Genomic DNA, 11,519 nt, shown 5'->3' with positions numbered 1-11,519 from the left:
CAAAATTCCGTATTCTCCCACTTGCCCTACCACCACATAGATTCAAGCGAGTGGAAATGGGCCAATCCCCAGATTCTACCATCTTCAACATCCAACAACTTTTTTAAAATTTCCTTAATAGTCGTGTTCTTGGAAGAAACAAAAAAAACAACAATATTTCTCTAACACCATCCATCCACACACTACTACTACTCACACCATGGCTCCAGTAATGCAAACCATTGAAGAACAAAAACTCTTCACCGATCTCCACTATCGATTTGATTACGTCTGCAAATTTGTTGGTTTCGGTTCCGAAGATGTTGAAGCCATCCATAACTCGGCTTCCATTTTGGCTCCTCTCGTTCCAACCGTCGTGGATTTGGTCTATGTCAAGTTGTTCTCGTTTGATGTTACCAAGAAGGTCTTTTTGGTGAGAAATGATCAATTCACTGGTGAAATGGAAAAGAATTTGGATGAATTGAGCGATACCAAATCGGAACAAATTAAATTCCGTAAGGATATGTTGAGCAAGTATTTGGTCAAGTTGGTTACTGCTGATTACTCATCCAAGGGTTTCATTAATTATTTGGATTGGGTTGGTAAGATTCACACTGCTAAGGCTGGAAATAAGGACATTGTTGTGGATTACATTCACTGCAATGCCTTGTTTGGATATGTCAGTGATGTCATTTTGGGAACTATTGCCAAGTGCGACCAATTGAGTGAGGAACAACGTGTCAAGACCTTGTTGGCTTTCAACAAGTTGTTCTGGATTCAAAACGATTTGTTTGCCAAGTACTATGTCGATGATGACTGCAGACATGGAATTACCACTGAAAAGTGTTGCCCAGTGAGTGGACAAACTGGTTCAAGCACTGGTGGATGTTGCTTTGCTCAACAACAATCTAAGCAATAAAAACTCTGTTGAACAGTTTTGTAATAAAGGACAAACTTTGTTTCAAGAATTGCGCTTTTCAAAAAAGAACAATATATTAATAATGGAATTGTTTAATTGAGAATATCGTTTATGGATATTGCTGTTCGGAAGGTTTTTGGTGTGGCTAAGGTCGAAATAGGTGGAAGTTGAGTTGTGATCATGTTGTTGGAAGACACACTAGTTGTCGTTGGACTTGATAACAACGTCTCCTCTGTTGTCATTGATGGCAATTGAAACGACGTATTGTTGAGGATATTATTCACTGAGGATCTCGAACCAGACAACAATGCGTCCATCTTGCAACCACTTGTCGAGGAATGATGAGGCACAACATGCTGTTGTATTAAATTCACATTCGTTGTGGCAGTTTGTGTCTGTGGTACAGACATCATGATCTTCATCTTTTTCTGTTTTTCAATCTTATTCATGGTAACCCCCATCGTCTGTGGACTCTCTAGCGTAGCTGGAGTTTTTTGTAGCTTGTTTCCATTTCCAGGTTTATACTCAAAGAATTTGCAATTATTGCGTGTACTTAATCGACTAGTGGTCATCCTCATGACGGATGGACTATAATTCGTAGGGCTGGTGCCACTCCTCATCAACAATGGGTGATTATTCGTGGTGCTGGTGGTAGTGGTGGTAGTAGTATTAACCACTTGAGGAGGTGGTGCAATGAACATGGTAAACATATTTGAGGTTGGCGATGAGGTATATTGCGAAGAAGAAGAAGAAGAAGAAACAGTATTCGTCGATGATGATAAGGATGATGAAGCGCAAGAGGCGTTTGAGAACGTTCGTTGTTGTCTCAAATTATTATTAGAAGAACCAACGGGTCGAGAAGGGCTGCAAGTCAACTTGGATGAGGAGGGTTTAGTAGTAGTAGAAGTATTCGAAATGGGTGGGATATGACTCATCATTTCTGGAGGAATGGTTGAAGTCCTGGCACTGATACTTCTCGACTTGACCATGATTTCTGCGGAATGACAAGTGGCAGCAGTTGGTGTTGTTGTTTCTTTTTCTTCTACTTTTGACCTTAAATGTTCGATCGAACATAGATTGGATGCAGCGTCCAGGGGCTTTTGTTGTTCCCTAGTTGTTGTCATCTTTTCCTTATTCACACAATTTCCTTCATTGAGATTACACCGCAACTGTTTTAACTGTTCAAGAGAAGTCGGTAACACGGGATAATTATTTTGTATATTACTCTCTCGATCGCAATGAAATCCAAGTCCTTTCTGAGGTATTGATTGCTCGATGTTTCTGTCCGTATGATCCATTCCTGTGTCGTATTCAATGTGAATATTTGGAAATGCAAGAGACGTCTGATTGAAATTGGCTAAATGATCTGTTTGAAGTATGGGATAACAATGTTCTGAATTGGTGTCCGGTCTTTTCTTGTCCATCGTTTGGTCATGTTTAGTAAAAGAATGGTTTGGTTTGTCGATTTCCAAATTTGGATAATTGTCGAGCAGAATTAGAAATGTTACAAGTTATTAAGGGATTGGGATGATTGTGGTGCTGCAGCTTCTCAATAAGTGAAGAATGAGTCGGATAATAGCACTGTTGTTGATGAAGTTCTAGATTCAGTTCACTTGTATCTATCTTCTTGTTGTTAAGATCCCAATCGTTATGCAAACATTGATCATTCCTCAACACATTCATTGACGTCTTCGTCGTTGTCATTCTTCTTCGATGTAATGATTGTTGAGGATGATACATTTGTTGGTGGTGTGGTGGTCCTCTCAAATTCATCATCGTCATTCGAGAAGGAGGAGAAGGATTTGGTATTTCTCCAAGGTATGGATGAAATAATGTCGTTGAGTTCGTTGTATTCATAGGAATGGTGGTGGTTGTAGTAGTAGGAACAACGCTTCTACTATTACTATTCATTGTTCGTCGTATGTGTTTGGATGAAATTTCAATGAATATTTGTTTTTTTTAGCGAATAATTATTCTGAAGGGTCTCTCTCTAACAGTTAAGAAGTTTGAATCGTGCCTTTTTAAGGAATATTATGACACTTGATGGCAGAGAGAGATTATGCTGCATGAGAGTCTTCTTCACATTCCAAGCAGCGGATAGCACGGTGCTGCCGCCATGTCAGTATCTGTTATCGCTGATTTTGTATTTCGTTACAATTGCTTCACAAGATTTCATTGTCCTAAAATGGAACGAACTCATAGTAGAGATATTCAATAAGAGTCGAGAGAGACAACCTGTTTTCGTTCTGATGACATGAATATCATTGTGGAACGAGGGTTTATGTGAGATTGATAATTTCCTTTCCAATTGTTGACATCATTGATGTCTAAGATTCAGGTTGAATGTTATTACCATGTGATGCCAATTCCTCTTCTCACCTATTTCACAGTAATAATATTATTGCAATATTTGATTCACTGAAAAAGGACGGAACAACAAGTGAGACATCCATCCAATTTTGCTAATTCATCGTATTTGATAGGAATCAACTCAACATTTGACGCTTGTGATTGGTTCACAGCATTCTTGAAAATATTTTCTGATTTCTGGTAACCACTTTTGTAAATAATGACATGCTTGTTGGTCTTGGAGCTTTTAAAACTCACCACATTGCATGCTTCCTCCTCTGGAACAAAAACAGCCTTGTATTTAAACTGATCATTTGAATGTTCTTCAATTTGAGAGAAAATGTCTCTTCCAATTTCATCATCATTCACGCTTAATAAAATTTCACCATTGGAGCTCAAAAAGTATGTCACAAATGATTTAAGATGAAGTCCTTGTTTCACTTTAACAGGAATTACTTTCCAGCCATATTGTGACAGCACATTTTCATACAACGAAACACCTTCCATGTTCGTTCGTGATGATATTCCCATAAATAAATGCTTGGTTTCATAAATGGCACAACAATCTCCACCATCCACAGTTGCATTCTCACTTTTTTCATACATGTCCACAAAGGTGTATTGAGGAGAAAATTTAGTGGTATTACGAGAGAAAAACAATTCTCGGAATGCATCAATTTCACCTCTTCTGGACAAGGCTCCCATTCTATTGAGCTATAATTATTTTCATAAATGTACCGTCATGATCAATAATTTTTTAGCAAAATTAGAATTAATGCTGATGATAAATATTTACATGGATTAAAACCAACACTTACAAAAACAATAGCTTCAACAACTACGATCGGATCTTCTACAAAAACACAATCGGGGTACCTTTCATCACTTTCTAACTCGATCACATGGTGCACATGAGTTTTCAAAATTGATACATAATCCTCGTGCTCTTTCTCAGCCACGTGTTTGTTGATAAATTCCGAGTCCATTTCTTCAGCATTACGTTTTGAAGAAATTCCATGTGAGACTTTGGACGATATTTTCCGAACGATGGCACTTGCAGCAAACATGATAATATTTTTTTCTAGTGATGATAACGTTTCTGAATCCCATCACGATCAAGATCAAACATTGAGAGTCTCGATTTACAAGAGACCTTCATGATCGAGTCTTATTTAAGCTTTTTCTGACTGAACCATTGATCTAAGCGTATGAACGTAAAGCGAGGTCTCCTGTCAAAATTCAACGAGGTCAATTTCTGTTCGATTAGCTTCTCATTTTCTGAGCTAAATTGATTGTTTCGTAAATTCAAATTCCTTAACTTGGTCATGTTATTCAATTTAGAACTATTTACAATGCATTCAGCTCCTTCTGATCCAAGCCGATTACCTTCCAAATTTAATGAAATTAAATTCTTCAAATTTTCGTCATTCATGGAGTGCAAACTTTCTGGTCCGATGTCATTGAAAGATAAATCCAATAGAGTTAAATTTTTCAATTTTTCGCAAGTAACAATGGCCGTGGCACCTTCTGATCCAAATCCACAGTGAATTAAAGAAAGTAAAGTTAATTTCTTCAAATATTCGCCATTAGCAATACACTTGGCTCCTTCTGGTCCAATTAAGTCTGAAATCGCCAACGATGTCAAATTCTGTACATTTGGACTGTTCACAATGTATTCAGTCCCCTTGAGTCCAATACCACAGTGAGACACATCCAATAAAGTTAATCGGGTCAAGTATTTGCTGTTGGCAAGACAGTTGGCACCTTCTGGTTCAATTAAATACAAATTGAGTGAGGTTAAATTCTTCAAGGTTGGGCTGTTGGCGAGGGATTTCATACCTCCTGGTCCAATAGAGTTGAATGCCAAATCTAAATACGTTAAATTCTTTAAATACTCGCTGTTGGCAATAGAGTCAATACCACCTTCCTTGATATTGTTGGAAGATAGATCTAAGGAAGTCAATTTTGTGAAGTTTTGACTGTTGGCGATGAATTTTGCTCCTTCTGATGCAAATTCACATCCATGAACATGCAACACAGTCAAGTTCTTCAAATTTTTTCCATTTGAAATGCATTTCGCACCTTCTGAACCAAGTTGTGGATTTGTTGACAAGTTTAAGAAGGTTAAATTTTTCAAGCTGTCACTGTTGGCAATGACTAGAGCACCAATTGGGCCTATTTCATTTGAAGACAAATCGAGATGAGTTAATTGCGTCAATTTTTCACTACATGCAACATATTGAGCATCAATGGATGTCATTTGATTTGAAGCCAAATTCAAAAACTTTAAATTTTTAACATTTTCACTCCTCATCATCAATACCAGTCCGAATGTGCGTATTTCATTGCCAAGCAACGATAAGCAAGTTAAGTTTTTAAATGTTTCACTATTCGCAATAGCTTCGGCCCCTTTTGTGCCAATACAATTGTCAGATAAATCTAAAAACGTTAAATTCTTCAAGTGTTGACTAGTCGTAATATATTGAACCCCTTTTGGTCCGATTTTGGAACGGGGTAAATTTACTGATGAAATGAAATGTTTGCGGCTCACAATACCTGTTGTTGCTAGTGATTGAATATGATGGTTCCTGTTGAGATTTAATGTCGTTAAATTCTTAAAGCTTGGACTATTTGCAAGGTTTTTCGCAAATGTTGGACCCAAGACACGCCTTTGAAATGTTTCAGATGCTGATAAAGACAATGGAATTTGTAATACCATTTCTCTCCATTGTTTTGAAATTTTCATACAAACTCCGATGATGAACAAAGAATCACAAAAGGAGAGAATTTCATGAACCACCAAGTCGGTAAAAAACGGTTCATTATTTTGCATTGGTTGGCGATTACGGTAATTGGTGTTGTTACTTTTCTGATGCGAGGGAATGGTCTTGAATATTTTTTAAAATTGGGCGAAATCCTAGTGAGTCAAAAAAACTCGTTCAGAGGAGTTTGATTTTATTGATCAGTAGTTTGAACTTTAACTTCCTTCTTGTTGTGATCAACATGTTATTACAAAATTTCATAAGGAAAAGCTTGAACCCCAAGAAAAAATTACAAAAAGTCGGATGGATATTCAGGAGCAAGAAAGAAAAAAGAACGAAATCGATAGATTCCAAAAATTAGAATAATTATCGAAAATTCTTCACTTTCACAAGTTTAAATGTATGTCAGAAAAATTCAACAGTTCTCTGGAATAAGAAAGCGTTGTTTGTGCAGAGCCCATACGCGTAGCATGTTCATATGACAATCATGAGCACTCTTGATTAAATTGTGAATATGGTCTTTACCGTGAAAGCATCGACTTGGAAAACAATCAGAGGGAATCCAATTACTGCCTTTGCAGTAAATCGCACGATGATTCACTTTGAATTGGAATTTGTGACCATATTCGTCTTTCGAGTTCAATTTTTCTTACTCCAAATAAAATCTGCTTTTCTTGGTTAAAGGGTTCATTATGGATGGCCACTTTGAAATGATATAGTGGTTGATTGCCATAGCCATTGAGATACCATAATTTCAAATTTCGAATGGATCCAATACTCAATGTGGCGATATACATGTCTTCCAATTCCGTGTCTTTTTCTAAATGGTCACACCATAGAGAATGGACATGAACTTTTTGATGTGAAGAGTCATCAACGATGGACACTTCCACTTGTCCAATAGCTTGCTTGATTCTTTCACAGCCATCAAAATTCTTGCAATAGAAATATAATTTGGCAGTGAGTGAAACATGTTCACAGGTTTCGTGATTTCCTGTCGTTCCCATGTCAGAAAAATCATGTTGATACAGAGCAATATCTTTCAAGAAAATTATCGTGTTGGCATTGAGGATTTGGAAAACTGTTGTTCTACTGGATCAGATTTTTCTGTTAAGGAATTCGATGAAACATCATTCAACTCTACAACATTAGTGCAAAACTGCTCTAATTTTCTCTATATTTAACGGACAACTTGTCACAGAGATGATCTCTTTTCTTTTCCGAGAAAACGATCTTTTTGATGTTCCATGACTTACCGCGATACTATTACTGCTCCTTATCTCGAAATACAGATTAAAAAATAAGCAATGACATGTCGATCCTATCACTGTGACACAACAACAAGAACCGTATTGAAATCTCTCTGCTTGTTGATTGGTCTTCTCATTCTCTACTCAAACATTGCAAATGGATTGGAAAGTTGGCACAATAATTGTCAAGTGATTGACACTTTAAATACTATTAGAAACAGCAGTATTGGCAATACGATGATTAATTATACCCATTACTTGATATCAACTCCATGGACAGAGTCCATGAATCGGTGGAGTTGTAATGCTCTTCCGAATCTGTTCTTTGATGATGGCTTTGAAGGAATTTTAGTGGGAGAATACAGCATTGTAAAAAACAATCCGAATGAAAGGTCCTACTGTCAGACGTTTCAGAAAAATTCATATCTCTTACTTCAATACGAAAAATCTATTCCTTATTTCACCAATACAACGGTCATGCAACGTTTTGTGAATGATTATTTAGAATTAATGTTGTTTGTGAATGTTTCTGAAAGTGTCATTCAAAAACGTAGAGATTTTGCATTTTCTGACAAGTGGAACGTTGTAATTCCAAAGCAACAACTTAATTCTTCGTACGCTCTTTCCATGATTGATTTTGTTCATTCTTTCAATTACTTAATGTACTGTCAAGAGAATAATTCTTATTTTGAATTGTTTCATCGAGAATGGTTACCAAACATTGTCAAATTAAGCTCGTTGCAACCCATTCAAACTTTGGATTTCGTATATGGGCTGAATGTGAACGAATTATGTGGTAATACTGGAGTATATCCATTTTCAATACTTCACAACACACTTCTTTGTGTGTGTTCTGTGAATGGAGTCGAAACTATTGTCTCCTCAGTGAATTGTCAAGACAGTTATGTCACTTTTTGGGTTCCACTCGCTACTCATGCTTCTTTGAAGGCAATTGAATTTTCATTTCATTTCATTCAATTTTTGGCCATAACAATTCTAGTAGCTATTCCCATTGCGTTTAGATATGTCAAAAAATGGAATGAATTCTTGAGTCGTCTCCACAACAAAGTTCAAATATTGAGAGCTGAAAATAATAGTAAGGTAACTTCTCCTACATGCACTCCAGCGTCTCCTTCCTCAACTCCGATTATACTTTCCGTTAAACCCAAGAGGGACTTTACATGGTTGTATGATGCAATTCGAGCCTTATGTGACATCAAAACTATGAGTATGATTTGCTCCATGTTGTCACAAATTTTGATCATCATGAATGCCTTCCTGTATTTGATACTCCCTGGAAATGCGTATTATGGGAATTATAACTTAACCTTAGTGGTGGCAGCTGTCACCTTTCTGTGCACAGGAAATATTCCGCTTGCTGTGACCTTCTATGAAATCTTGTTAGAATTATCATTTGAACGGAAGAAAATTTCAATTGTTGGATTGTAAGTGCTAGATAACTCATTTCTTAATCATGCCACATGCCTCGATATAGAGTAACTGTCACTATTGTTTTCACAAGTCTCTTTGTAGTACTATCTGCAACTTTCATTTCCACTGCTGCGTCAAAATCCATTCAAGGCTATGTTAGAATTGGAACTATTCCAATATCGTTTGTTGTACTACTTGCTTCTTGGACTGTTCTCTTTGGATATTCATGTAAAATCTACTTGTTGATTAGAAAGAATCGAAAGGTCAATTTTCTCAAATTCAAGGTATGTTCAACGTTCAGTAAGTGAAACGCGTTGATACTATATGCATTATAGTTCACTCATTACCTTATTTATCTTGTATTTCCTCTTCTCTTTCTAGTGTATGAAATCGTCTCAGAAGTTTCATATGAATCGGGTATCTATCAGGTCGATGTGCTTTGGACTATTCTCTTCAAGCAACGAATAGCATGTTATATCATTGGAGCAACTTTGGCAGGAATGAATTACGTGTTGTTTTCGAGTCAACATTTCACGAGTACGTACGCTTCGTTACTACAACCTTGTTTTCCTCAGCTATTAGGAAAGATCAAGCAAAACAGAAGGCCTTCCATATAAAGACTTGACCAATTATTCCTGCCTTTGATGATAAAGTTAGTTCGACCAAGAAAGGCATGTCGACAGCACCTGTCGAATTGGTTGGAAACGCCACTCTCGAGAATTTTAATGTCCGAATTCTGGGTTGATCTGAGATCTTAAAAGAATGATGAACAGCTTCATTCGTGGCAGCAATATCATTGGTGATGTTGTTACACACTCTCTCGTGATTAGTCTGTGGATGCTTGAACTCACAACAAGCATTGTGTTGCTAAGCAGCAGTAGCAGCATTCAGGCACAACACCAAGAACAATGGAAACAAAATTGTTCCCTTCTGAATACCTTGTCTCTCCTTCATCAAAATTCTTCTTCAGTTTCATCAGGAGCAACAAGTGGAATAAACATCAGCAGCAATATTCCAATTCTCAACTACACTTCGCTCATCATACAACATTGGAATGAATGGAGTTGCAACTCTGTGCCCAGTATGTTCTTCAGCGCAGCCCGAGGTTTTAATGGTGTTTTTGCTTTGGACGGCAAGTATACCATCGTCACTGCTGCTGACGAACGCTCACCTTCGTCTTTGACTTTTTGCCAAACGATTCGTCAAGCCAATACAAATCCCAGCTACAAATATGACAGAATATTTCCTCAATTTGGAAACAATCAAAGTATGATCACAGGATTTGTTGAAAATTATTTGGAGAGATTAATGGTCAATGATCCAGAGAGTATTGTTCGTCAACCCAGTGAGTTTATCCAAAATGGAAGAAAGAAATTCATTCTAAGAGATGGGGACTTGGACATTATATTCATGGATTTGATCAATGCCTTCAATTATTTGATGTATTGCAGAGAGAATAACTCGTATTTTGAGGTTTTCCACACTCAATGGTTGCCAGCAATGGTTTCACGAAGCTCTGTGAAACAAGTTCAAACATTGGATATTCTGTTTGGGCAAAATGTGTTGGAATTGTGTGGAGACGAGGATACGATGGGCTTTCCTACTCTGACGTTGTTGTGTTTATGTTCAGTGAATGGAAAGACCGTATTCTCCTCAATGAACTGCAGAGACAGTTATGTAACATTTTGGGTTCCTCTTGCTTCACACATTTCGTTGAAAATTATTGAGTTTTCTTTTCACTTCATTCAATTGATCATCATTACCATACTTGTTGCTATTCCTGTCATTGTGAAATATGTGAGAAAATGGAAGGAATTTGTGAAAGTGTGGAGAGTGGGAAGAGCTATCAAGGCTCAATCACCACCATCCAATGACGTGGATATTGTCTCTCCGTCCAATGCTTCGATAACCAAGCCATCCTATGAAGTTTGCTTTGGATTCATCAGAACTTTGTGTGGAATTAGGCTAATGGTCATGACGTGTGTCATGATTGCAGAGATTTTAATCACTCTGAACTCGTTGCTGTTCTTTGTACTACCTAGCAATGCAATTTTTGGAGATTACAACTTGACACTAATTGTTGCTGCAACATGCTTTCTTTGTGTGGGCCATTTTCCATTAGCTGTCACTTTTTACGAAATTCTATTGAAATTGAATCATGACAAGAAAAAGTTGTCAATGCTAGGATTGTAAGTAACAATCAATGACAAAGTGTTCATGCCAGAATTTCAAAATTTTCATATTGGTACACAGAGCCACTACTACGTTGGTATTTTCGATTTTGTTTGGAATTATGAGCGCATTTTTCATTGCTTCAGCAATTTCGTCATTCGTGCAAGGCTATATTAGGGTTGCCACCATTCCAATTGCTCTGGTGTTTCTCATAATTTCATGGAGTGTTCTTTTCGGATACTCAATGAAAATATACTTGTTAATTAGAAAGCATAGAAAAGTGAATTTTCTCCAATTTAAGGTGAGTCGTTAAAGTATTACTATGCTCACATTTTTCACACCATGAGAAATAGTTCACAAAATATTTGATATTCTTAATCTTTCCGATACTCTATTTGGCATATGAAATCATTGCTGAAATTCTCTACGCAGCGGCAGTATATGATGTTGATAATTTGTTTACATCTCTTTTCAGGCAGCGTGTAGGATGTTATGTCATTGGTTTCACAATCATCGGAGTGAATTATGTGTTATTTTCAATGCGAGATTTCAAGTTAACCTATTCTCCCGTTGTGAAAAGATGTTGCCCTGAGCTCTATGCTAGAAATTTTGAAAAACAACAACGCACTTCAATGTAGTGGTGAGGAATGGTTCCAT

General features: G+C 37.0%; 6 protein-coding genes across 6 annotated transcripts; 2 read left to right on the top strand and 4 right to left on the bottom strand.

Moving 5' to 3' along the window:
* Positions 1-199: 199 nt before the first annotated feature.
* Positions 200-898, top strand: C9374_002828 (uncharacterized protein; the record flags this gene model as incomplete). The annotated part of the gene is made up of 1 exon (XM_044692288.1): positions 200-898. The coding sequence occupies one exon, from the start codon at positions 200-202 to the stop codon at positions 896-898; it is 699 nt and encodes a 232-aa protein (XP_044550374.1).
* A 92-nt stretch (positions 899-990) lies between these two features.
* Positions 991-2,322, bottom strand: C9374_002827 (uncharacterized protein; the record flags this gene model as incomplete). Its single annotated transcript, XM_044692287.1, has 1 exon — positions 991-2,322. The coding sequence occupies one exon, from the start codon at positions 2,320-2,322 to the stop codon at positions 991-993; it is 1,332 nt and encodes a 443-aa protein (XP_044550373.1).
* A 991-nt stretch (positions 2,323-3,313) lies between these two features.
* C9374_002826 (uncharacterized protein) lies at positions 3,314-4,314 on the bottom strand (the record flags this gene model as incomplete). Its single annotated transcript, XM_044692286.1, has 2 exons — positions 3,314-3,961; positions 4,066-4,314. 2 exons carry the CDS (start codon positions 4,312-4,314, stop codon positions 3,314-3,316), a joined length of 897 nt encoding a protein of 298 aa, XP_044550372.1.
* Positions 4,315-4,415: 101 nt separating this feature from the next.
* On the bottom strand, positions 4,416-5,966 carry C9374_002825 (uncharacterized protein; the record flags this gene model as incomplete). Its single annotated transcript, XM_044692285.1, has 1 exon — positions 4,416-5,966. The coding sequence occupies one exon, from the start codon at positions 5,964-5,966 to the stop codon at positions 4,416-4,418; it is 1,551 nt and encodes a 516-aa protein (XP_044550371.1).
* A 609-nt stretch (positions 5,967-6,575) lies between these two features.
* C9374_002824 (uncharacterized protein) lies at positions 6,576-7,016 on the bottom strand (the record flags this gene model as incomplete). Its single annotated transcript, XM_044692284.1, has 1 exon — positions 6,576-7,016. One exon carries the CDS (start codon positions 7,014-7,016, stop codon positions 6,576-6,578), a length of 441 nt encoding a protein of 146 aa, XP_044550370.1.
* A 300-nt stretch (positions 7,017-7,316) lies between these two features.
* On the top strand, positions 7,317-11,500 carry C9374_002823 (uncharacterized protein; the record flags this gene model as incomplete). Its single annotated transcript, XM_044692283.1, has 6 exons — positions 7,317-8,704; positions 8,755-8,974; positions 9,026-9,231; positions 9,521-10,879; positions 10,944-11,163; positions 11,216-11,500. 6 exons carry the CDS (start codon positions 7,317-7,319, stop codon positions 11,498-11,500), a joined length of 3,678 nt encoding a protein of 1,225 aa, XP_044550369.1.
* Positions 11,501-11,519: the final 19 nt, after the last annotated feature.

This window comes from Naegleria lovaniensis (assembly GCF_003324165.1).
Source record: "Naegleria lovaniensis strain ATCC 30569 chromosome Unknown tig016, whole genome shotgun sequence".
Lineage (NCBI taxonomy): Eukaryota > Heterolobosea > Eutetramitea > Acrasida > Naegleriidae > Naegleria > Naegleria lovaniensis.
This window is presented reverse-complemented; position numbering and strand designations above follow the sequence as displayed.